The following is a 26,253-nucleotide window of genomic DNA, read 5'->3' on the forward strand; positions in this document are numbered from 1 at the left end:
CTAAAATCCCCCCTATTCCCCAAAGGGAAAAATAAAAAATTAAAAAAAAAAAAAAAAAATCAGGAAAAATTGATCTATCTGCAGTCTATCTGCAGCTACTGGTTTCTCTTCATTAAAAATGACAAATGTATTATTATGTATTATTGAGTTAGCACCTGTAAAGTACTGCCAACTCTATGACATCAGTATGTATAAATTCTTTCTTTTGTAAAAAAATAATAATCAGATACACATATTATTAGTGTTTTTTCTGCATAGCATGCTAGGGTACTAGAATATATCTCTATGTATAGCTGTTTACATCTCTCTATAATAGAAGGAATATTACATTAAAAATAGAAAGCATGAATATTGTTGACTTATAAACAACCCCCCCCCAAATAATAATAGTAATAATAATAACCACAGAATTCTGAAACAGTACCTAAATTAGGACCTAATGTAGCTACAGAAAATAATCTCATATTTTAGGAAGAAAAATGCTTGAAAAGTTAACTTGACATCTTTATGCACATTCTTTGTGTGGTTAGCACAGCACAAATTTAAGATGAATTTAATTTACAATATGTGGAAACTGCAATTGCCTAATAACGTATAAATACATATAACTTATATTGTATTTTTGTTGGCCATAGAAATCATTCTTAAGGCTTGGTATACAGCTGCACTAATTTCTTTCCAAATTTTTCTTCAGGTCTTTGGGAGAAAAAAGCAGCCAATATTGAGTACACTTCTTTGTACCCACATCACTTTTTTTTTCCCCTGAAAGTTTCTGTGGTTTACCAAATCCTTGCATCTCTAGTCTCAAGTTTGGTTGAAGATTATGAGAATTCAAACTGCCTTCATATCTGCTTAACACCTTTCAGAGCAAGCCTTTGAAATGACACTTGCTTCTGCTATAACAAAAAGATACAGATTTTTACATACTTACCATAATGTTAAATCCTTTCCAAATACTGTCCACAAAACTCAAAAGCATTGAAGTACTTTCTTAACCCTTTTTTCTAGGTCTTTACTGTGTGAAAGACCTCCCCTCCCTCTGCATTCCTTTTCTCCAGTAACACCGTCCTCTAGAGTAGCAGCACCTTTTAACGGAGCACATGCGTGCTGGTTTTAATGTCTTAGCTTTGTCAACATTAAGAAATAGATATTCAGAAGAATAAATTGGACCTTGACATAGTAGACTATTTGAAGTATCCCTTAGTCTTCTGGATGATTTTAAAAGCTTGTGTGGTTATTTCATTTGGAAATTAGACCAAAGTAACTCCCTCCTCCCCCTCCTCTTTTTGCTCTTGTAAAATAACTGTGACAGCCTGGAGAAATATTGTCTATCTTGATTTCAACCACTGCCCCAAAGGTTTAAAGCTATAGATGAGTTCAATACAGCTTGTTTCATTGCTAATTTCAGAGGGCATGTCAAGCTTCTTGTTCCCCTGGCTTAACAGTAAAATCGACTTTCTAATTTTAGAACAGGAGAGTTCTGCACATTCACAGACCAAAAATGCTACTTTTCCAATAGGTTTAAGTGCAGATTTTTGCTTCTTGAAAACATACAATCAGACTCAGAACTTAACAGAAAAAAAGAATGTATTTAGGAACATTTCCTCTAAACCAGATGTTTCAACAACAATCTTCAGATTGCTTTTTCCTTGGGAGATGACTCTTTAAAATGCCTCTGGTTAGCCTTCCCTACAGCACTCCACACCTTAGCTGGTAATTGCCCTGATTTTAGAGAAAGGCAGCAGGCAGGTCCGAACAGCGTGTCTACATGCAGTGGAAGATTAGCGTGTCTCACAGGCCAGCCATGAGGTTCATACATGCTGTGGCACTGAACCTTACAACAGCCTCATCATTAACTCTCTCCTGTACTGTCAGGAAAGCAGTGTGTCCTTCCTTCCCACCCACTAACCAACCTTCCGATTTCACTCTTTGGCAATGCTCTGGCAATGCTTTCTTAGCACCCAGTAACCATTTGCCCTGGTAACAACCCCACCTGTGATTTAGCTCCACAGAAAAGGTAAATACAGAAATAGAGAATCAAAGAAAAGCTCAAGTGCATACAATTCTGCCCTGCTCCCACACAGGCGAGTGAACACCCAAATCCCTGCTATGCTCCCAGGAATCCCTCTCTTCAGCACTCCAGCTAAAAGCAGGACTCCTAAAGAGTGGGAAAAGCTCTTGCCACTCATCCATAGCTCCAGTGCTACAGAATGAGGGTACCTGGCCAAGCAACATGTTAGTAACATCCATGAGTACAATATTTTAACTGTTACTACCAAAAATTTTAGTTGGACATATAGACTGATATAATTGGCAATACTGAAAAAACAATGCATTTTATTTATTTATTTATTTTTAATATAAAAAGAACATTAGGGTTGCAAATCAAGCAGTATAATTCATGTTTCATTGTAAGGATCTTCATAATAAACATACTGATTTTTCTCTTAGTCTCCATCTAAATATTTGCTTTCTTTACTCTTCCCCTACCACAAGTGTTTCTTCTCCAGTTGCAAAAGTTCCATTTCTTGCATATCTTTGTTATGGAAAAATTAATACTCGGTCTCTCAAGTGAAAGGCAGATCAGTGTCATCTTTCACCGCAGCTGGCCAGCACACCTATATACACAGAACTATGCTTGCAAGTAAGTAAGTCTCCTGTGTTAACAGCTGTTTTCACCTGTCTGATGACTGGTCTTAATTTTTCCTTAATTGCTGTATTGCTGAAGGAAGCATCTGGATTATCATTAGCTGTTCATTAGGACTGCTCTCAGTAAGTTTACAAGTTGTGATTACAACTGTGGAGTAGAATCCTTATTTGTGGTTTACCCAAGCAGCAGCAGAAACACTTCTTTTCATAAACAAGATTAATCCTTTAAAACCCTGAATAGGAGATAATTTACTAGGAGAGTTACATAAGCATAATGAGTGTGCCAAAACTGGTATCCTAAAGTAAAGAGCAAAAACACCGCTTCTACAAAACAATTGCTGATGCCCACTGACCTAAAGGCTTGATCAGAAGGCTACATTTTTGAAACTGTGCATGCACTAGAGATAGCTACAACCTTCATCATCTGCTGCTTAGAATCTCTGCAAACAAGATTTATTTTCATGTCATTCATGAGAACAAAATCTTGATTTTTGAATAAATAGTAATTTTTCATCAAGACATTATAATTCTCTTTGAGACTCTTAGGGACTAAATCAGGGGTTTATCTCACTGAAATACATAAAACAAATGTAGAATACACCCACGCCCTCTCTCTGTCAGAGAGCACATGTTCTTGGTGTTGAATGTGCATAAAATCAAACCTTATTCAATCTATAAGGATTAAAAAGAATTGCATATAGACAATATGCATGCCATGAACGTGTAAGTGTAACTCTAACATAAAATACAGATAGCAGTGAGAGTATGGGAATGTATTACTGGTGGTTCTGATAGATATTAAGAATAATTAATACATTTCAAAATGGTTTATTGTACAGTTGTCCACTGAGTATCTAACAACCTTACCAAAAATTAAGTTATTCAGATATAAAATTCCACATCAGGGGTATAACTAGCTTTGAAATTTTGGGGAAATTCAAATTAAATTTGTAACCATATAGCCATGTGCAGTAGTGTTTAGGAGAACAGCATTGTTTTTCTCATATTAGAAGATGTTTAGAATTGGAAATAAACGTTTTAAAAATAGAAGAACATTATACTGGCTCTATGCTTTCCAGAGAAGACTCAACTGACAGGACAGTAATTCTTTGAATATTTTGATAAACTTTGGATATTGCATCCAAATTGCAAAACTGCATTTGCTTTTCCCATTTAAAATCTGCCAATATATTTCCAAACTATACATCTCAAGGAGGTGAGGGGGAAATAGACATTATTTTGAAAAACACATCATAAAGAGACTTGTGAGAGTTTGTCTGCCAAATTCTCCTCTGCCCAGAACCCTATGGAAAAAATATCATGTGTTCATAAGTAAAACTGTTTTTTAATGAATATGCATATGAGATTAATTCTAAGATGTCCTATCTTCTGAAACTCTTGAGAGTTTCCCTCATATAGATGTTATAAAATGCATGATACATATATATTGTACATATGCTATGTTTTTTAAATCTGTTATTATCTTAACATCTTATTACAGTTCTTATTATAGTCTTCTCTGGTTCTTTTCTGTGCCTTTTGCTTTCCTTGCCCTAACTACTTTAGACAGAAAGATCTACAAGTGTCTGTAAGAAAATTAATTGCCCCAACAATTAACAGGAAAATGCATCTCAGAGGAAACATTTCATAATCAATTGGTTTCCAGGTACAATATTTGCCACTTAGGAATAGATTAATTGGATGGAAAACTATTCAAGCTAATTATTTTCTTTCTAGCATGAGACTAAATGTAAGATTCAAATAAACTAAAAATGAAGAAGTTCGTCTCAGTGTTGTAGAATTTTTGAGCCCACAGTGACAAACCATGTTTGATATGGTGTAGTCCTGTCTTCTCAGATACTGCACATTCAGTGAGCAGGGCTTGGTGACTGAGCCCCAACCACACGAGCATGCAGCACTGGTGTAGCCAAGCTGGCCCTGTTACCTCCATGCTCTGTGTCACACAAACATGTATTTCTTAGTCTATTGGTATGATGGCCTTCATCTTATGGGATGATCTTCATCAATATGGGATAAGAGCACATATGTATTTGCCAGAGCTCCTATAAATAAATGTATGGAGACTCTGATGCATTAAGGTATAGCTGAAATTGAAATTATAAAAATATTGAAAACATTCTTTGGTATTGATTTTATAGTTGATTTAGAAAGACAATATAAGAAATCAAAGATGAAAGTCATATTGTCTCACTTTCTACAGTATAAATTGAATAGTTATCCTGTTCCACAGTCCCAACATTGAGGTTCACAACGCTAATATTTAGAAAAGCTTCCAGTCAATAAAGACTTAAAATAGATATCTTGTCAATGTCAAAGCTATTCTAGAGATAGTTCAGACAAATCTGACGAAAGGCAGACATGTGCCTGCAAAACACCAGAGAACTTCTGGCAAGAAAGGATGGAGATAGTAGTCATCCATTCATCCATTCAGCTAATTGCACATTTGATTATTATCTTCAGGTAACCCCTGAAACTAATAATAATATTAATACATTTACACAAATTCAGGCAATTCCTCAACCACCACCCTGACAGTGAATGTCAACCATAAAGACAACACAGCTAACTAATCCCCTTTGTATTCTTCATATTGTCAACACGAATGCAGGAATTAAGTGGCAGATGGGCTCTTTATCATGCAGTTACATTCACTAGTGGACTGCGACTTTGCATCATGACCAGCCCACACTGGTCTTGAATCAAAGACAAAGCAGCGATGCTACCAGCTACCCAAATTTTAAAACTTACCTAATAAGAATTCCTATGTATACTTCTTGCCTGGAAAAGCTCTCAGTGTTTCTGAGTAACAAATGTTAACTTATGCTGTAATGATTACTGTAATTTCCAAAGAATCATGCAACAAGGCAGTCTTCATGGATCCCTTATTTGACACAGAAGATAGAGCCTGCTTTCCCACTCTTACACCCTCTAAAATGTAGTTATGTCTAAATTCTTATGTAACATCTTTTCTATGCATTTCTATGCACAATTTTGTGTGAAAATATCATAAAACATGATTCATAAACTTTTACAATGAGGATGGATTTCAAAATGAAAAAATTAGACCTCAAAAAAAAAAAAAAAAAAAAAAAAAGATGCAAATTGAACCCATACAGAATACTCAAACAGCTTTGTAGAACATTAAAAATGCATACCCCAGATAACACTGTAGGCTTGAAAACATTTTCAGAAGATGGAGTGGGGCGGTAGAGGTGGAAGTACTGCTTGTTGCCGCAGATTGCCATGCAGGCGAGGGAATGAATCACATTATACACTCCTTTCATGTAAGCAAAAATATTCATTGATCACACAGAGAGCTCTGCCTATGGAATCTTACACCTCAGTTTTCTGTCTTGTTTGTGATTTTACACACGTGTTTGTGTGTGTAGTGGAATCAATGATGTCCACAAAGACACGCCATCCTATTATCCCGACAAAGTCTGATTTCTCCTATCTGTATGGAAGGTAACAGAAACTCCTCCAAAAGAGTTATAAGACACCTGCAGTTCCATAAAACTCGACATAAACTCCTCAGAGGAAAAGCTTTTCCTGAATTAAAAAAAGGAAAAGCCACCTTCAGTGGATGTTCACTCCCAAAGGACCAGCTGGCAGATGAAGAAAAGATCTCCATTTAAATCCTGCTCTGTCACACGTTGTGTGTGACCCTGGCCAAAGTATTAAGGCTAATCCAGTTACAGTGGGCCACAAAACAACGCACCACTGACTTCTGCATCCTCTCAGTGATTAGCTCAGTGCAGCTCCCAGCTCAGTGGTTCAACTTAAATGCAACTCACTCCAAACCTAGGTGTGTAGCCCCACTGCACATAAACCCTAGTAGGTGATGCTGTTCATTATGGTCAGAACTGTCTTTAATATTTAGCCCATGTCCTCTCTGTGCCTCTATCAAACTGGGGCAGCAGCCTTATCTTACCCCATAAAGGCAGATTAAAGGCTGAGAGGTGACCAAGGCAAAGTAATTAAAGGATGCTATATCTGCGTCATCAGTTCATATAAACCACACATACATCTGTGATATTGCAATTCTAGCTTGTTCACATAATCAGTAAATCTATAGAGTTGGCGCCATAAAATAACTCAAAGCCCAGTGAACTTCATCACCATCAGAATTTTCTCAGGACCAGCCTAATGATTTGTGTGGATGATGGGCTGTATTACATAACTCTGTTAAGATTCTGATCTGCGCATTGCTGGATGCTAATTTTCTTTCATCCCCCAAAGTGGGAATCCCTGTGCCTCAGCAGTAATAGGCATATTTTCAGCCTCTTTTCATACTTTAAAAGACATCTACTTTCGAACTCTCTGAGTAATTAGTACTACTTCTTACAAGATTTCCTCCAAGGAAAAGAAAATCAACGGCACCATTAGAGACACTTTCAAAAGATGTATTTTTGCATTCAGTATTACATTTTTTAATAGACAGAAGATTACTCAGTTGCTGTTTCTTTTCTAATAGGTAGCAAAATGTTTCTGTCCCATTCAAATTGATATTTTGAGCCCTGGGGCTGCTAAAGGTTTAAGGACTACAGTGATACAGTGATAAGTACCAAAAACACAGAGCAAGCATAATCATAGAACCATAGAATATCCTGAGTTGGAAGGGACCCATAAGGATCATTAAGTCCAACTCCTGGCACCGCACAGGTCTACCCAAAAGTTTAGACCATGTGACTAAGTGCACAGTCCAATCGCTTCTTAAATTCAGACAGGCTTTGTGCAGTGACTACTTTACTGGGGAGCCTTCATCATGATAGTGATGAATCCCTAAGATTCTTAAGGGAAATTGTTCCTCCTTGGGTTTAAAATTACATTTATCATACCGGATAACAACAACATAAAGATGCTAAATATACATAAGGTTTATTCAGACTGTTGAGAATGTCTTTTAGGTACTCCAACACTGTACAGAAAGGAGGATATCTCCTCTACAAGGGAGGTGGGAGAAATATGCATAAAGCACCAGAAAGAGAGAGAAGACGGGACTAGGAACAAATGTATCTGTGAACAAGCTGTGTTGTCTGTCAGCAAGTTACTTAGGCTTCACTTCCCTCAAACTATCTGATTCTCATATCCTCACGCCAAGAACTCTTAATGAAAGAGCATTAAACACCTAACTTTACTTATTGTTTGCAGATTTTACAGACAGTTCATTTAATCTCAACAACTGCAGCAACTTCAGAAGACTCCCTATAGACAAATCCTGGCATTTTAGCAAAGTCATGCTGATCACGATGCCAGTGAACCTCATTTTATGGAAGGTACTACATATCAGAGAAAACGGCCTAATTACCAGTGCATCATAGAGAACTTTGTGTCTTGACAACTTCTTAAAATCCCCCAAATGTAATCCTGCTTTCCCCATGTATGCATTATAATAGTCTTCAGTTATATAGATACAAGGATCATCAGAGTTTCTTCCAGGACTTCCCAGGCTCATTCAACCAACCTTCATCTTTTGAGCTACCAAAACTGGTAACTGGTGATGAAGATATCACACCTTTTCTCAAACTCCTAGATAAGCTCGTGAACACAGGAGTATTGAGTACTCATTGAAAGTACAGTTTTGGTGTCATTTGTTAACTATGGAACATGCATCAGTATTTGGATCCTTTCCATTATTGCTCTTCTCTCTCTATATATAAAGTAATAAAATGTAATAAAGAAATACAAAGGGGATAAACCCTGCTGCCTTCAGATGAGCTATGACAAGAAATTAAATTCATCCCTCCTTACAAGCACTCTTCCTGCAGCCAAAATGCCTTCTATTCAGAGCTCTGCCCTGCAATCACAGCTGATATGAGTTGGGAGAGCTAGTTCAACTCAAACTGAGCAGCACTTTCACAGGTTTTCTTCTCCTGCAACAGTGTAGAAGATTTAGAATTTCTTCCCAGGGTTTTTGGTTACAAATAGCTGGACAGCGTAGAGTGGACAGGAGAGTTGGATGAGGTATTTATACTGAGGATGGTGGATAGTCAGTGAATGGCCACTGGCCTGTGACCAGTTAGACCATTAAGAGGCCAGTCTGAAAGTCTCTGTAATTATTAACTGGACTTATTTTCCATCTGGGATAGTTTATCACAAAAGAAGAGCCAAATATAGTAATGCGTTAGAAAACGACCACAGATTCTAATACAAATTGGAGCTAGTGCAAAGCCTTCTCAAATTAACATGATGTCTTTGATCAGTTGACTATATATTTTTTCATGATTTGTATCATTATTCCCACACACACAATGCCTGCTGACGGTTTGTAACACCAGCCCTCCCTGGTATGTGTAGTGACCTAGCATAACAGCAACACCGATCCCAACTCTCTGCTTCCAAATTCGAGCCCTACAAAATCTGCCAAGTCTGGGCTGCCACTGAAAAAGGTGGCTGTCTGTCCCTAATTTCTTTTGACCCAAATACAACCTCTAGAAACTAAGGACGTGATGGCTATGTACTAAAGCTTCAATTATCCTTTTCAGTTACTCATAACACAGGCAGGATCAGTAAAGATCAGGAGAAAATACTCAACATATTTTGGAAACATGATGCACTATTTAACAGCTATTCTTCACACACCGCATTGAAAATATAAAAGCATATATATATATGCAAATATAAAGCAGCAAACAGCTGTACTGTAGTAAATCCCGCCAGTGCCCTAAAACATTTTGGCATATTTTTATTCTTTGCACTTCACCACAAAGTAGAATAAAAGCCCTTATAATATCTGTCTGCTGATCAAGTACTCTTCTAAAGAGGAGATGTCTGACTTTCTCCCATTCATCACAAAAAATGTTGTAGGCGATGAAGAGATTCATAGAGGCATAAAAAGGTACAGATACTGCAGTCTCCTTTACTTTCCTGACTTTTCAGACAGTAGTTGTGAACTGTTAAGTCATGTCAAGTTAGATTTCACAGGTACTTCACCTCTATCACTTTCCTTATGATGATAGAGCAATGATGTAGCTCTGTATATCAACAGCTGTAAACAGTTCAGGGATGTTAAGTGGTATATAACTGTACATTAATATTTCAGAAGGATAATACCTGAATGAGGGAATTTTATGTTTTCAAACTACTTCAAGAGACAACATAGGCAATTCAATGGTATTTGTCACTTTTTCCCATTTCCAATAAAAATTATGCTCACAAAGGAACACAGGAATTAACTTCTTTTCTAAGGAGAACCCTAAAATTCAGCTGAGATTAAAGGCAATAATCTTTTTTCACAATGACAGCTGAGTTGCCCTGTGGTATTTCCTTCATCTAAATGTCAGAGGTATAGAAACAAACTCCACCTCTAAGATGACAAGAGACTATCCACATGCCTTTGAACTGCTTCCTGCAATCTTTTTGTTTTTAAATGAATGAGTCTCTTTCAAAGAAACAGGTGAAAAAATCCCGTAGTAATGTCTTTATCTAATAGCTGCTGGTTAATAACTTTTCTCATTTCTTTTGATTTGCTTCAAGATGATAACTTAATAACCTTTTTAATCTGCATTGAGTAGGATGACTTAAAGAGAGAATCTGCATTTCTTGATAAATAAATAAAATGGCTTTCCTTTTAAAAGTGAAGAAGTGGGTCAGCATGTAAAAGAAAGATGCATTGAGTCTTGGTTCACACAAATCTATTTTGTCTCAACATCTCAAAGAGTTCTCTCTCAGAGTACACATTTAAGTTTTAAAACAAGAAATGAGGAATAGAATTTTTTTGACTAATTGCTTTCAAATATGTGAAATATAAACATAACTTCTAAGATATTTAGTGCTATCACATCATCGCAACACACAAATTCTTAGAAATATGAAACAGTATGAAACTCCAAAGCTACCCAGGACAAATGCCTTTATAGCTAATCATTATCTAGATGCTAGATGACTGGGAAGTGTAAATGGAATTAAACTCCACTATTTCAGAATAAAATTAATATGAGGAGGGGGAGTGAGAGAGAGGTTGTGGTGTCTAGCTGCCCAGCATGGTAAAACCACCACAATTATATCTGCCTGACTTTGTTGATGTTGAGTGAATAGACAGTTTTTAGAGCAAAATCATTACTTGGAAAGTAACTTTGAAACCACGTATATGATATCATTTGCTCCCCTACAATAATAATAATAAACAACAACAAAAAATGTAAAGAGGGTTTTTTTCTGCTCCTAATTATAAGCAAGAATTCTCACATCGCTTTGTATTTTGAAGTGTCCCACTCTCTGTCGTGCTTTTTCAACTCCATACCTGTATATATCCCATCTGAAAGTGTGTTTGATTTCTACAGTCTTTTTCTTCCTCCAGTTTCTTCATGAGGAACAATGAGTTTCTCATTATGAGCTTATGTGATTCACACCACAATGGGGCAAAGTACACCAACTTAGTTTTGCTTCAGCATGCATTGTTTCTGTAATTCCAGAGTAGACATTTTTCTCTCCACAAAATAGTATATCTCTAGTTGGTAAAGTTGTGTGACCACATGAATAACAAGGTAAAAAATATTAATGGTGCTCACAAACATACAACTATGTGTATGAAGCATTTTTATGAGCACCAGCAAGACACACAATACAATTATTGAGGCCATCAGGCTGATATATATGTCACATTTGTTGCTTTTGTTGCAACAAACAGAAGCATTCAGAAGCACTTTAGAATTACAGCATGCTTGAGAGTCTGTCAAACATACTGATAGATGCAACAAGTAAGAGAATGAGGCAATAGATCACTGCTGTTACAACACAAAATCTAGTTGTTAAATTACATAATATGAGATCTCATAATAGATTTGAAAATGAGAAATATAGGGCACTAAAGTAAATGGTATGAAAATCATAAAAAAAAAAAAAAAAAAAAAAAAAAAAGGTATCATCCAGGAAAATCAAAGGGAATGATGCTGTATGTTTTCCTGTTACTGTTTTACTTAATATCAAGTTAATTTCTTTTATGATAGAAATGTTAAAAAAAAAAAAAAAACTAACATACCATAACATGAAAAAAATGACACAAGAACAAATGAGGGATATAGCCCAGAAAATACTGTTGTTTCCTACCACGTCAATATTGTCACAGATTGAAGCAGTCCTGTAGTTCACAATCAAAAGGAACCCCCACCCCCATAGCAGGACCAGCATCCGGTTTCAGGCAGTAAAAGTCAATAAATGCTTTAATGCTATAGAACTGTAAACCAAGAGCACAAACAAGAAAGCTTCAGAAGAAATGCTATCTTTGTAACATTTCCAACAATGAGCATGGGGGAAGAAAACTGGTGAGCAAAGTGTATCTGTGATAAAGTTCAACTACAATTGAAGATAATACAGTAAACAGTCATATGCAGACACTAAGGTTCTACCTGGTGATGAGTATTGTCTGTTTTGTACTTGTTTGGATGAATGGTCTCATTTGTCCACAAGCATAGAGAACAATAATGTATACTCAATGGAATAACAAACATTTGTTCTCCAAAATATACACATTAATATTTTAAGATTATCTTGATATGCATTAATAAAATATTGAGATATGATACTAATCATCATATCATATCAAGAGCATCTTGCTCAATGTCTCCACAGCTACGGATATAGGAAAATGCTATTGATCATGTTTTACAGGTAAGGAACTGAGGTCCCTGAAAATCTCTTAGACGCTTTTCTTTGGAAGTTATTAAAATTTTGGTTTAGGCACATCCTGTAAAACTACACGTTTAGTCACCTCAATAATTTTCCAAATCCACACCTACCAACCCCACACCCCTCCAGCTTGCTTCCACAAACAGGAAACACAGAAGAACAGGTGGGAACCCTGATCTTCCTCTTTTAACAATTCTTTTTCTCATCAATACTCACTAGCACAGCAGAGATGCCCAACTTCAGAAACACTGAGGAACTACACTAATGCAGGAAAACATTCTTAAAATGCAGTACTGTCTTAATCTTGTCTTTTTATTCTATTCACCCCATTATATAAGGTATCAAGGAAAATTAACAGCAGCCAACATCAAAAAGAAAAAAGTAAAGGATGACACATATTGACACATATTTCCCTGATTTGATCATTTGAATTTTTTTCCCAAGTCACATTTCTGAGTCACTGGCTAATCTACATCACATGATTTTCTGTTTGTTTTCTTCTGGTTGTCTACATGGAAATGGAGGAATGGAAGATAGTTCTCAAAGAGCAGAAGAGATTAAGCCCATCTAATAATCTCATGGGTCAGGATTTAGTGTTACAAAATTATTATCACCTTAGAATGAAATCAGAAGAACTGGGGAGAAGTTTATAATTGCTTCACTGTTAATCTGGAACACTGTCACAAGCCCATAGCAAGCAAGGCACTGAGAACTCCAAATCATATTTGACAGATGGGCTTAATTAGTTATTCTCCTACAGACTCATAATATTTGCTGTTAATATTCATACTAAAACACCCTGCTGGCTGTGATAATATTTATATGTTAATCCTGTTATGATAAGCTTTTGCTGCCAAAACCTCTCCAAATAAAATGAATGATATATTTCAAACTGAGATAAAGAAATACTCAGGCATCCTGGTTAAATTTGTCACTTGCACAAGTGCCTCCTTAATCTATGAAATTACACCTGTCACAGTAAGTTAGCTTTATTAACACTATTTCCTGAACCATGTAAAACTATCAGAAACACAAAAGCTTTGAATCTCTAGTTAATTAACATTGCCACCTTTGCATTCATGTGATCAGATCTCTGAGTTTTAAGAGTAATTAAACAATATGCAAATGGAGTTTGTAGAATTTATAAAGGAACTACAGAGGTAAACAATTTGATAAAAGACATCAATATTTAACTGTTATCCATTGTGTATATCTAGTGACATCAAACATGTCTAGATAAAGAAAAATTGTTTCCCATTAAGTATTGAACATACTCTCCCCATATAATGCTTGATCTTCCTTCTTAAAATGAATAGCAAAGTATGACAAATTTTAATGAGGAAAACAACATACTGAACTGAAATATTTTACATGTTTACAAACAATGAGGAAGAAGTTTTCAAAAGTTTTTTAAAAAAATCACAAAATCTAAACTTGAGAACTCACATGGAATAAGTTAAAACAAAAGTTGTACCTGAATTACACATATGTCTCTGATTTTGTCACCTCTTGATTTTCTTTCCAATAAAATCTAAAATGTACATTAGATCACATTTCTTTTAATAAACGTGAAGCCATGCTTATGGCTTTCACAAGCCATTCAGCATGTGAAAGCACACAGCAAACACTACCACCATGTGAAAGCTGACATAATAATATTTGTGAAGAAGGGGTCATTTTGAAGGTTTGCTACTGAATGATGAGTACTAAAGAGAAATAAGATGCCAAGCTTCAATCAGCTATGATGTTGTGTTATATTTTCCTGATGAATAGGAGAAATCAGGCAAGTGCACTCCATGGAGTGAACAAGATAAAGTGTGATGGAAAGTGCACCTTTGATAAAAACTTTGATTCTGATCAAATATCCATTCCAGTCAATGAAAATATTCACACCGTCTTTGAATAGTTTTGAACTGGGGTTTTAAAGAATCTGACAGGCTTTGCTAGACAATAGAGAGCTGTGACCTTGGCATATATATATACACATTGCTTTTTTGACAAACAAAATTTAATTGGGTACAAGACAACAGATTATATAAGTACCAATATTATATCAGAGAAGTTGTGTAGAAACTGAGTTTTAGTAGGGAGAAAGGGATTTATATTATGATTATGAAGGGAATTCTTTTCCTTCCTCTCTTTTTTCACATACCCAGATTCCAAAGACATGAAGCTTCCTAGTCATTAGACTTGGTAGGTATTTATTGAAAATTTCAAAAGTCCATAATAAATCCCTATACCTGTAAGATTTTGTTAGATTTCAGAAGTAAATCACAGCAAAATTGGAATTCCCATGTTGTATGGCAAGTTCTCTAACAGCAATACCAAACACAATACGTTTGTAGTTTGTTGGATCTTTATAAATACGCATTTGACATACATTGCCAGAAGCAATGGACAAGGAGAAACTGATATAAAAATTATTCAATAAAGCATTCAGTTGTGATTAGAAGAGGAACATCTACCTGTCAGATGACAGCTGTTAGAAAGAGGTCAACATCCTATCTAAGTGGTTGCACAATGGGAATGGAAAATGGAAAACCTATTCTCTTCTGCAGATTAAAAATTCATATAAATCTCACAAACAAAAATGTGAGGTTTATGCTATGAATGTGTTTTAGTTTCCCCTGGAAATTTGGCCAAAAAAATAATAATAATAAATATCCCAAACAGCCCTATAATTAGCCATGGTATAATGTCTGGCAGCAAATAATTTGAAGAGATTAAACTAGTCACAACCAAATGCTAAGATATGAAATATATTCTTCCAAATAGCATATGAAAACAATATTTCCTGCTAGCTTTAACTTCCTTTGAGTATTAAGATTGAGTAACGTTTTTGTTCAAAGTGCATGTAGTAGAATTTGCAATGCACTACAAAACAAAGACAGCCACAGTTTTTCCAAAAGCATTTTCATCACACACTATAATAAAATTTACAATCACGGCAAAAATGCTTTGAAAAGAAAAAACAACCGTCAGTTATTAAAAGACAGACTACTTGAAATGACCTACCTGTTTTCAGAGGCAGCAGATTTCCTCTGGCAAACAATAACAGCTGGTGCATATTTCCCCATATAATCCACACTCTCTCTGATATCCCACAAGTATGGGCTGCTGGCTCTTACACTGAAGATGTTCACACCTTTCTTCACCTTTGCCCTAGGAGGAACAACAGGATATTTCATCTTTTAGATACAAAATGTCAGCTCAATCTATTACTTCTTTCTTCATCATTTTCTCATTACTGTCCCACAGTAAATGCTATTTCTCATTAGAGTTCAACAGGATTACAAGGAATAGAGAAGAGAAAATTAATTAAGAGTTCCACATTTAAAAAGAAATGATACACAGAAAAAAAAAAAAAAGATCTTACTGTACTAATGGTAAATACTTCTTTAGCCATGTCTAAATTATGGTGTAGATGTATTCTGGAGATTACCTCTCACTCTACTCTTCCATCATCCAGTCTATAGGCATCACTGTGTTAATGCCTTCTTTTGACTAGAAGTTACTTTATTGGAGAGGAACATACCACTTCTGTCTAAAAATGAAATCAGGTTTTCACAGAATCACAGAATCACAGAATTTCTAGGTTGGAAGAGACCTCAAGATCATCGAGTCCAACCTCTGACCTAACGCTAGCAGTCCCCACTAAACCATATCGCTAAGCTCTACATCTAAACGTCTTTTGAAGACTTCCAGGGATGGTGACTCCACCACTTCCCTGGGCAGCCTGTTCCAATGCCTAACAACCCTTTCAGTAAAGAAGTTCTTCCTAACATCTAACCTAAAACTCCCCCGGCGCAACTTAAGCCCATTCCCCCCTCGTCCTGTCACCAGGCACGTGGGAGAACAGACCAACCCCCACCTCACTACAGCCTCCCTTGAGGTACCTATAGAGAGCAATAAGGTCGCCCCTGAGCCTCCTCTTCTCCAGACTGAACAAGCCCAGCTCCCTCAGCTGCTCCTCATAGGACTTGTTCTCCAGGCCCCTCACCAGCTTCGTCGCCCTTCTCTGCACCCGCTCAAGCACCTCAATGTCCTTCTTGTAGCGAGGGGCCCAAAACTGAACACAGTACTCGAGGTGCAGCCTCACCAGAGCTGAGTAGAAACTCACCAGAGCTGAGTTTTTTACTAGAGTTAATACCAGTGAGGATATAGAGTGAGGAGCTGAGAACCAGGTCCCAGGTTACAAGCAAAATCAACTCCCCACTTTCCCCAAGCAGCACTCTGGATGACTCAAAGATATATCTTTGCTTCAAAATTCATCATCTTTCCAATTCCACAAAATATCTTCATTTTCTTTCAGTACTGTTGAGTTTAACTGTTCTATCAGCTCTGATCCTAAAAACACTTATAAATATTCTTATTTTTCCAAAAGTGAGTGGTTTCTTTGGATGTCTATTTCCGTGCATGACAAAATGTTACAGTCTTGAAGATTTGACTGGCTCCTACAGAAAAGTACTCTTCTGACTCTCATGTATTAGTTCAATACTTCTGGTTTTGAATAATCAGTGGAGAAGAGGAACTATAACCATATTTTGAAATATCTGTTTTATTTCCTCCTAGCTGATGTTATAATCCCTAATTCTTTTTCTCCTTTTCTTTAACTAAATATCTTAAGGAACTACTGAATTATTCCAGGACTGTATAATGTCAGCCAATTTTATGAATTAGGAGTTCCTGGTGTTGTTAACTTTTGGTTTGCAAAATTGTTTACAAAAACAAAAAGTCCACTGCGGTCAAAGAGCCTCATATATGAGCTGTCAGGAAATGACAGTTTAATTATATTTGCTTAAAGTCTCATACACAAAATTCATTCAGTGTTATGGCAAGTTCTCAGTTCCAGGGGAGGGAGGACAACAAAAAGGTTGATTTTTGTATAAACAGCTGTTGCCATGCAGAGATGCTAATATCAGTAAAAACAAGCACTATCATCTCTGCCTCCACATGATGTTACCTGTGAAATCTTTGAAGGACAACATCCACAGACATTTTCAAGATAAAAAGGCAAAGTATTCCTTCAACTGTCTTGGACAAAAAAGGTTATATCTCATTTCTTCTACCACTAATTCAACAGCAGTGGCTGTAATTTTCTTAGCACACCTGGAAGAATTACTATGTGAATGCCTGCCAATTTGTGTTCAGGCTGTTTCTATGCTAATTTTACAAAACGTATTTTAAGCAGGTGCAGTTACTGTTCCTAGAACAAGAATGTCCCTCAGGATGAGAAATTAGTGGTCAAAGCAGAGTGGAAATTAAACTGCATTCCTGGCATCTTACAGAAAGAAAGGGAGATGGGAAAAGGCCAGACAATCTGCATGAATCATATATCAGCATGGGGTTCTGTCCTAGTGACCAGTATCTGGTCCCACCTCTAGAAAGGAAAACTGCTGGGTGTGAACTAAGATTCGTGAGAGAAAAATGGTTCCCACTTGACAGGGAAATGAGAGTGGCTCAAATCACAGAATCACAGAATTGTCTAGGTTGGAAGAGACCTCAAGATTATCGAGTCCAACCTCTGACCTAACACTAATAAGTCCTCCACTAAACCATATCACTAAGTTCAACACCTAAACGTCTTTTAAAGACCTCCAGGGATGGCAACTCCACCACTTCCCTGGGCAGCCCATTCCAATGCCTCACAACCCTCTCGGTAAAGAAGTTCTTCCTAACATCCAACCTAAAACACCCCTGGCGCAACTTTAGCCCGTTCTTGTCACCAGGCACATGGGAGAATAGACCAACCCCCACCTCACTACAGCCTCCTTTAATGTACTTATAGAGAGCTCAAATCCTTCCACGTTAGGCTGGCTGTGATTAAGAAACTCAAACTTCTTGCTCTTCAATGTGTTCATTGTCTCCATTAGCTGATTATGGCTGATGAGAAGATTCCACTGTGCTGAGCATACGTATTTGAAAGGGCAACTGCCCCGATGTCTTTGTTCTGACACAGGGCAATAACTTTATCACTCACAGACAGAGACTGCAGTGATGAGAGCCATTGACTGATCTCATTTCACAAAGGCACATGTGCCTTGAGCTCGTGCTGTAAGTTTGGCCCCTTGGGTTTGCTGTGTAGGTGTTGACCATGAATGCAGAAGACAGCACATTTGATGAATAATCAACGTGCTGTCCCCATGGTCTGCACATAAGCATACCTAGGATTTCTACATAGCATGAAGCTTGCTTGGAACACATGTAGGAAAACTGATCCTGCAGGGAGAATTCTGGAAATCCTGGACAAAGATTTTAAGCACTTGAATTTTCCTGGACATATTCGCTGGGCAGAAAAGAATGACATGTCCAGGAAATCCAAACAGCCTTACATAATAAAATAAATAAATAAATCCATAACTGTATGTTAGGAGCAATTAGTAAGTTACAATTACCACATAAAAACACACAAAAGGTTATACTGACTACACAACTGGTATGCTTTTAACATATTTTATTAGCAAAAATGGTAGGAAATCAAGAAAAAAGCAGCCTTAGAGCTTTGAAGGTAGCATACTCTACCTTGCCCTGATGTCATATATGCAATAACTTTACTGTAATTGAGAAAGATGTGCAGGATCTCAGTGCTGCTAAGTTCAGCTACACATTGAAAACTGATGAATTTTCTTGTTTATCATTTAAAAATCATTATAAAACAGACTAAAATTAGTATACAGACAGACACAATAAATCATACCATCCTCTTACATTTTGTCTGGATTCCTTTAAATGCCAGAAAGATGATGTAAACTAGCAGCAGAATGAACGCAAAAACAGAAAGAAAAGCTGGGTCTGTTTATTCTTGACATTCACATTATTCAGTGACTGCCATCCAGTACTGATTTCTAATGTTTCAAAACAAATGTAGATCCTTGTGTATACTCCTTAGGGTAATTGCAGCCTATGGATCAGCATTTCTTAGAAGAGCTTTTGATAAGGTCTAATTTAGTCATTCAATAAAACCCAAACCTTTAATTTTGTTGAAAACAATAACACAAGATTGTTGTTTTCTACAGAATTAGAGGTCAGTAACTTTTTTTAGAAGAATCAGTTAAAAATACTTCTAAATTTAGGATTAAAGCAGCAATTCCATGATTCAGGGAAATACATTTTCCTGTAGTTTGTCTTGATACTGTGTTTGCTACTTGTGGGGGATTGCAGAATTTTATTCACCCAATTTACAATGGCAGTAGCACTTTGCAATTACCAAATAATGGCCTGGATGAAACAGGGTTAATAATAACTGAAGGTATGTTATTTGTTAACAGATAAAACTGAAGATACCTGAGATGAAAACACTATGACTGCTGTCAGGGCTCAATTACTTTCTTGCAAATCTGCTTTATTGAATTTCTGGGCTGTCACAGGGCAAGCTGGGTCTTCGACCTTTCAGCTGCTCTTGAGAGTGCTCATGAGACAGCCTCTTGGTTCAGCCACAGCTCAGCCTAGCAACATTTCTCAACAGCTATATGCATACAAGGCTGATGACAAAGGTTTTTCATGTATTTGCTCGGTTAAGTACAACACATTGTAAGTTTGTTTAAAATACTATGGCTGGGCAGCAGACAGGAAAGTTGTTTGAGCATTTTGTACCCATCACTTTACTTTGGGCCAGATTCCCAGATTCCACTTGCATAAGCAGGAGGAAAGAAATGACCTATTAAACATTCCAACTTTATTTTTTCTTTTTTTTTTTTTCTTTCTTTCTTTTTTTTTTTTTTTTCAAGCAGTGAGTCTATCCAACTCAACATTTTCATAGCTGTTTCCACTGGTTATTTACCTCTGGAGCACTGTTCTGAGCCTTGTAAGTAGCTTACTCCTTACTCTAAATCAATCATGGCAAACAAAGCCCTCAGGAGTCCAAAATCCCTGAAATCTCTATCAGTGCTGAGGGGGTAAAAAGCAGGGGAAGGCAGAAAGAAAGAAAAAAAAAAAAAAAAAAAAAAAAAAAAAAAAAAACACAGAAGGAACTCCCAGAATCAATACATCACACCTGAAATCAAGCAAATACATTTCCTAATTACATAAAGACAGTGATTCCCAATTCTATCTCATGATCCAAAACCCACTGTGTTTACTCTAGTGATAAAAGAGGCTTCAACTCGGCCAATTAAAATGCAGGCAGTGTCCTCTTTCATTTATCAAAGTGTCTGTTTCAGCTTCTCCCACTTTCTGTAGTTTACAACCACTTAGCGCTTAGCTTTCAGCCCATGTCATTACTGCGGGCTGGTAATGGCTCTGAAATTGTTACTTAAGTGCTGTATAAAGCGGAAGAGCTGGCTGGTGAAAAATAACCGGGCTACAGCACGTGTGTTGCTAAGTGCCGCGGTACACTGTCAACAAAGAGTCTGCTTTGAAACAGCACAGAGAAGGGCAAGGGAGAGCCAGAAGGCCCAAGTTCACCCTCCAGCCATGTAAGCATAGAGCTGCAGAGAGCCTGCCACAGGCAGGACTCTCCTCGCCACGTTTCACTCCTGACAATGTCCTGCATGCGGCGTACAAATATCACACATTGAAAAAGCAATGCACAAGTAAACAAAGAGGCTAACCTCTAAGCAGTTCTGAATGAAATCATTTTAGACCCATGACATTGAATCTAGTTTTCTATTACTGTGAGCACTCAGAGCAAAGATCTCTGCAAAATTTTCATGCTCCTTCTGAGAAAATGAGCTACTTTCAACATTAAAGATGAGAAAAAAAAAAAAAAAAAAAGAAAGAAAAAAAGAAAAAAAAAAGCTGTTAACACTGGTGCTACCACTGGTTATCATCTTGTTACCAGTGGTGACAGGAAGGCAGCAGATAAATTGTTTGCAGAGGGGTACATTTTCAAGAGCTTCTAGGCACCTAACAGACATTGCTGTCATTTAGCAGGCTCTGAATTTCCCTCAGCACTATATCTCCCCCAAAGCACTTCAAAAATAACTCGAGGGAGTTTCTATTTCTCTTTATCTTTAATGATTTTTACTGCCCAGAGCCTAGTCTCAACCCAGCAATGGAGAGAGAATAAGACAGAGTTTACCTTTATACGATGGCAGTCTTTACTGGTATTCTCTGCCTTTGTACTGAGAGAGCAGCAATAGGTGTGGACAAGTCTTTCCCCCTACAAGTTCATTCAACTTCAAAGATGAGAGACGTGAATGGAAACAGACCTGATCATAGAAACAAATCAGGTCTATTTCCATTTGCATATCTCGTGTATTTGGTGTCAAATGGACTGGTACAGAGAACTACCTTTTGGAAGTCTAATGCACTCAGCCAAGACCACAGCAAAACACTCTCTGCAAGAAACTAAGAAAGTATTCATGGCCGTAACGCACAAATACCCAATATATGTCATTGCCCAGAGCCCATTTGTGATGATGGCTATGCCACAGGTTGCTCTTCATCCAGGCTCTTTCCAGTGATGACATAGCTCGATCCAATAACAAATTTCAGCTGCTGGAGATGGAAACAACTAGTCTCCATTCCCTGAAGCTCTACTAAAACTACCTTTGAAGAAGCTGAATGGCTGCTTTAGCTCTTCTCCACACTAACCATGGGCTGACAGACCTCATAGGGGTCTTTCTTAAGACCAGAATTAAATGTTATAGCTTGAGAATCAGGTAATATGGGACTGGATGCTGCCTTGGGATCTAAAATCTAGACAGTGATTTCAGCATGGCTAAGCTGAGGAGCAATTCAGAAAATTCCCAGGTATTCATCTCTTGCTGAAAGGTCAGTAAGAGCAGAATGATCGTTCTCAAAAGCTAAAACTGAGCACATTAAATGCAGTCATCCTCTACAGTAGCTAAGGTCATTCTATTGGTGTACATTGCATAAATGAGACCATTTTGATATCAGAAAGCTTCAGTCTGACATTTGCATGCTGATATTTCATCTCCAGCAACAACCTCCTCCCTTCCCAAGGTCTTGATTCTGCTGACCAGGACCGTGTCTACCCTCTTTTCAAGTGTAGAAAAATATGGCTCTTTTCAAGTGTAGAAAAGATGGCTCACCACCATCTTTTAGACTATTGCCTACTATTCTGGCTTTGGTTGTGTCATGTATTAAGAGACTTCACACTAACCACCTGAGGATTTGGCTGTTAATTTTAGATCTCTTTTGGCATAGTGTACAAAAGGTAGGATTTAGATGCCAGGATTTAATGTATAGAGTGGCTTCTGTACTGCTTTCTTTTGTTTGTTTTCCCCACTGAATACTTCATGTACAAACCAGTGTTGTCAGTTGTTTTCAGAGAAGATGCCTCAAAGTTTCTTCAGATTACACTAATAGTTTCACTGATTGAAAATCCACAGCAGAAGAGAATCGGGAGTCCCTGAGATACTGATGGAGTTAGAATAATTTATAGAGAGCGGTCTAGCACAACATAAGCTATTTAAAGCTGTATAATATACCCACAAGCTCTTATTAAGGTCTGTGGTTTTCAGCCCTGTGAGACAGAAACCAGTTATCATTATGCATCACCATGAAAGCAGATTAAAATTAAATCAATCTGTTTATCTATGGTTTTGCAATGCAGCTTTTCCAAAGCATAACATGTTCCCCATCTAATTAACATTTCAGGAGGAAAACACATTCCACCCAGCCACTAAACCACCTTCATTCAAATGTAGATATTAAAACAGATACAGCCCAGGTGGATTTATAAAAAATTTTTAATTAGAGAAAGCACGTAAGACCTATTTGGGCTTCAGCAGTTGAATTTTGCATACTAGGAGTTAAATAAAATAGATCTGTGTAATATGTAGCCCTTGGACTTGACAAAACTGCTTCTTGCAATTACAGTTTATGCACATGCAGTTGTAGATACATGTATAGATACAAGCATAGGACACATTTAGATTTTATTCCTGTGGCTTTCAAAAAGAAAGTTCTTATTAAAATCATGTTCTGTGAGATGCAAAATGCACAGATGTCTGGAGAATTAAAAGGGAGAAACACATACAAATAAATTTAAAGCAGAAACAAACATGCTTTTGTAGCTCTGACCTCTATTCACTTATTAAACAGGTCACAAGTGGTCCCAATTCTCAGTGGGAACCAGAAATTCTCTGCCCTGCAGAACTGGATCTTTGTCTTGTAGAAAAACACTGAATTCAGGAAGCAAACCTTAGGAGTTATGTGAGAATAGCACTGAGCCTCCCTAGGGTTCCCAGCAGCTGTCACCTTGAGACTCCCAACATGAAAAAAAAATGTTTTTTCATATACTCCATGTGTGTGTCGCAGGCCGGTTGGTGCACCCTTCTGCTGATCTCATCTTGTGGGCTGCTGCAGAACAGCAAGAAAGAGGAAAATAGCAGTGTTGTAACCTGAAGTGGCACTACAGAAATAGATGCTACTAACAGGCAAAATCTCAGTAATTGGATAGATAAGACACCACTATTACAACTGACAATGTTACTGTTAGAGCTGTTCTAAGGAGGTATTATTGTGCTGAGGGACAAGCCGATACTCCTGCCCATAGCCATGTATCAACACAAACTATGAAGTGAGCACAGAGATACCTAAGAAGAGACAGTCTTAAGGTTCATGGTTAGAGGCCAAGGTGAAGAGGGTGTCCACGATCTTTGTTTACCCCAACCCACTCACCAAATACAGCTTTGTTACATAACAGTGACTTACTGTCACCTCTCCAGGCTGTATAGCACTTCTTCCTACAAGAATGGATAATTGGGAAACAATGAGCAACAATACTAAACAAAATATTTATGTATTCAAAGGTGTGAAGGAAGATGTTTGTTTACAGAAATGAAAGACAAAGATAAATAGTGCTGCCTGCTGATTTGAAGTGGTTGAGAGCCCTGTGGACTGCTTCTAACTACTGTTTCCAAAATAAATGTGAAAAAATGAAGTAAGGTCTGAAATATAACTTTCTAAACTGCTTGAAAACAAAACAATGCAACTCATTCCTTCCTTTCTGACCAAAGATCAGGAAAACTGCTAATGGCACAGCCTTTTCTTAGAACAAATTTTTAATCAAACTTAGATTTAAGAAAGGATAGGAAAAACAATCAAAAGAACTGGTGATTCTGTGCAGGGAAAATAGAGTGCCATTCACACTAATTCACAGGTGAAGAAAATGGTAGCAAACAGCTACCAAACCTGAACAAGCCTGTGAGTAAAGCTGGTTTTGGGCAACCCCCAGAGAACCACTGAGAGCATAAAATGACATAATGAGAGATATGCTATAATCCATTGTAGGTTGAGTAAAACAGCACAGAACAACAAAACCATTGTACAGAGACATTTATACATAGGTGTGTATGTATATGTACATATATTTTTATGCTGAACAGGCAGCAACAAGAAAGGAATTTTGGTTTTGCAACAAGCAAGGAATTGTGGATTCACTTAAATTGGCTGAGAGCATTAGGAGCACAGTGAATACAGAAGCAAAGGCTGACAGACCATGCAGTATGTGTCAAAAGCAGAGAGTCAAAGCAGACAGTTGCAGAAATATTCTCTGTATCTACCAAAAATCAATGGGATTAAATTGTGACAAGGGATATTTACACATCAAGAAAACTTTCTATGACTAAGGAGGATGGCAAAGCACTGGAACAAATTGCCTGGAACCGTTGTGCAGTCCCAGGCATCTGAAGAAGCTGGACCAAAACCCATCAGAGATGGTAGAAGAGTTGCATGTTGGGCCAGCAAATGGAATAAATTTATTGATCTTGCAGCAAAGTGTATGAATCCTTAAGTGGCTCAGCAAAGTTCTAGGCTTGCTCTCAGAGCAAAAGCTGGGATTCAATCAGAAGCTGAATTTCCTGGCAGACTCAGAGTCCTAGCAAGCAAGAGAAAAGCTTGTCTCTCTGGTGTGCCTGGGCATGGCCTAGAGATCAAGAATCCCCCAAGAAACTCAGTATAAACAGAGGGTACTTTGTTTGGGAATCTCCAATCACAGTCCTGTCCTGTCCTGAAGAGAGATGCTCAGATGTTCTGCAAGCCTATTGCTCCTCCCAGCCAGGGCTTGCCTCCTGCAGGCCCAGCTCTGATTCTGCCCTTTCAGTTCTTCACGCTCACAACTTGAAAACCATGGCAGTCTTGGTGACCGATTCAGTGCCTGGAGGTGATATAAAAACTTTCTTGAAAACTTTATTTCAACCTCTGTAAGCAGGACAATTCTGAGCTATTTCCAAATCACACCCTAATGCAAAATGAAACAACAGTGTCACTGAGCAATGGTTGAGAAGATTACCTCGACAGCGTTAACGAAGACCAAGCAGTGAAAATGAGTTAGCAATGTTCCCTAGCAACTTCTCATGGCTGCAGATAAAATAATTCTCTGGACATCACAGATGTTGTGAACACAGTTCTCTGAAACGGGAATTCTCTCATCCATTGCCTACATGCGCCCCCCCCCCAGGAGGTAACACAGGAACAATTGACAGCAAGCTCTACCACTACATTAGCTTGTCCCAGAATTAATATTAATTTAAAAATAAATAAACAAAAGACCCACAGATCCATATGTGCTGTGTTTGTCCTTCATTCAATGACAGACATGTCAGATGTTCAAGGAATAGCACCACAGATACAGAAAAACAACATATAACAATCTTAGCTGCAAAAATCTTGAGTCTGCAAACTGTTTTTCAAAAACATGTTTCCTCACTCATGGGAGCAATTCTGCTGATTCCTGATGACATTATCGAAGGCTTAAAGATTCAGGTCTACAGTAAAGAAAACGTAAACTGATGTATAAATAAAGGGTTCAAATCCTTTAATGGACAAAAAGCCTTCATTGTTCCAAAGACTTGCTAGCGGCATAAAATAGATATTCGCTAAGCAAATCAAATAGTGATTTTTGTTGTATACATCAAATCTCAGGCTGTACACTATACATCTACACTGACATGTTTAACCACCTTTCTGTCATCTGCACGAGTGGCTACCAAAGCAACATTTGCTAAATAACAGCAAGGAGCTCTGCTGCAGGCAGACCGTAACAGC

At 37.5% G+C, this 26,253-nt stretch overlaps 1 protein-coding gene across 6 annotated transcripts in view; it reads right to left on the bottom strand.

Annotated features, from left to right (window-relative positions):
- Positions 1–26,253, bottom strand: part of TMEM132D (transmembrane protein 132D) — a 271,842-nt gene that overhangs the window by 144,906 nt on the left and 100,683 nt on the right. For all 6 annotated transcript variants that reach the window (XM_084491637.1, XM_084491634.1, XM_084491636.1 and 3 more), the window contains one exon: positions 15,313–15,459. In XM_084491637.1, the coding sequence (XP_084347763.1) occupies positions 15,313–15,459 (147 nt within the window). The remainder of the gene's footprint in view (positions 1–15,312; positions 15,460–26,253) is intronic.

Source organism: Aythya ferina, assembly GCF_964211825.1.
Source record: "Aythya ferina genome assembly, chromosome: 17".
In the NCBI taxonomy this organism is placed as follows: Eukaryota; Metazoa; Chordata; class Aves; order Anseriformes; family Anatidae; genus Aythya; species Aythya ferina.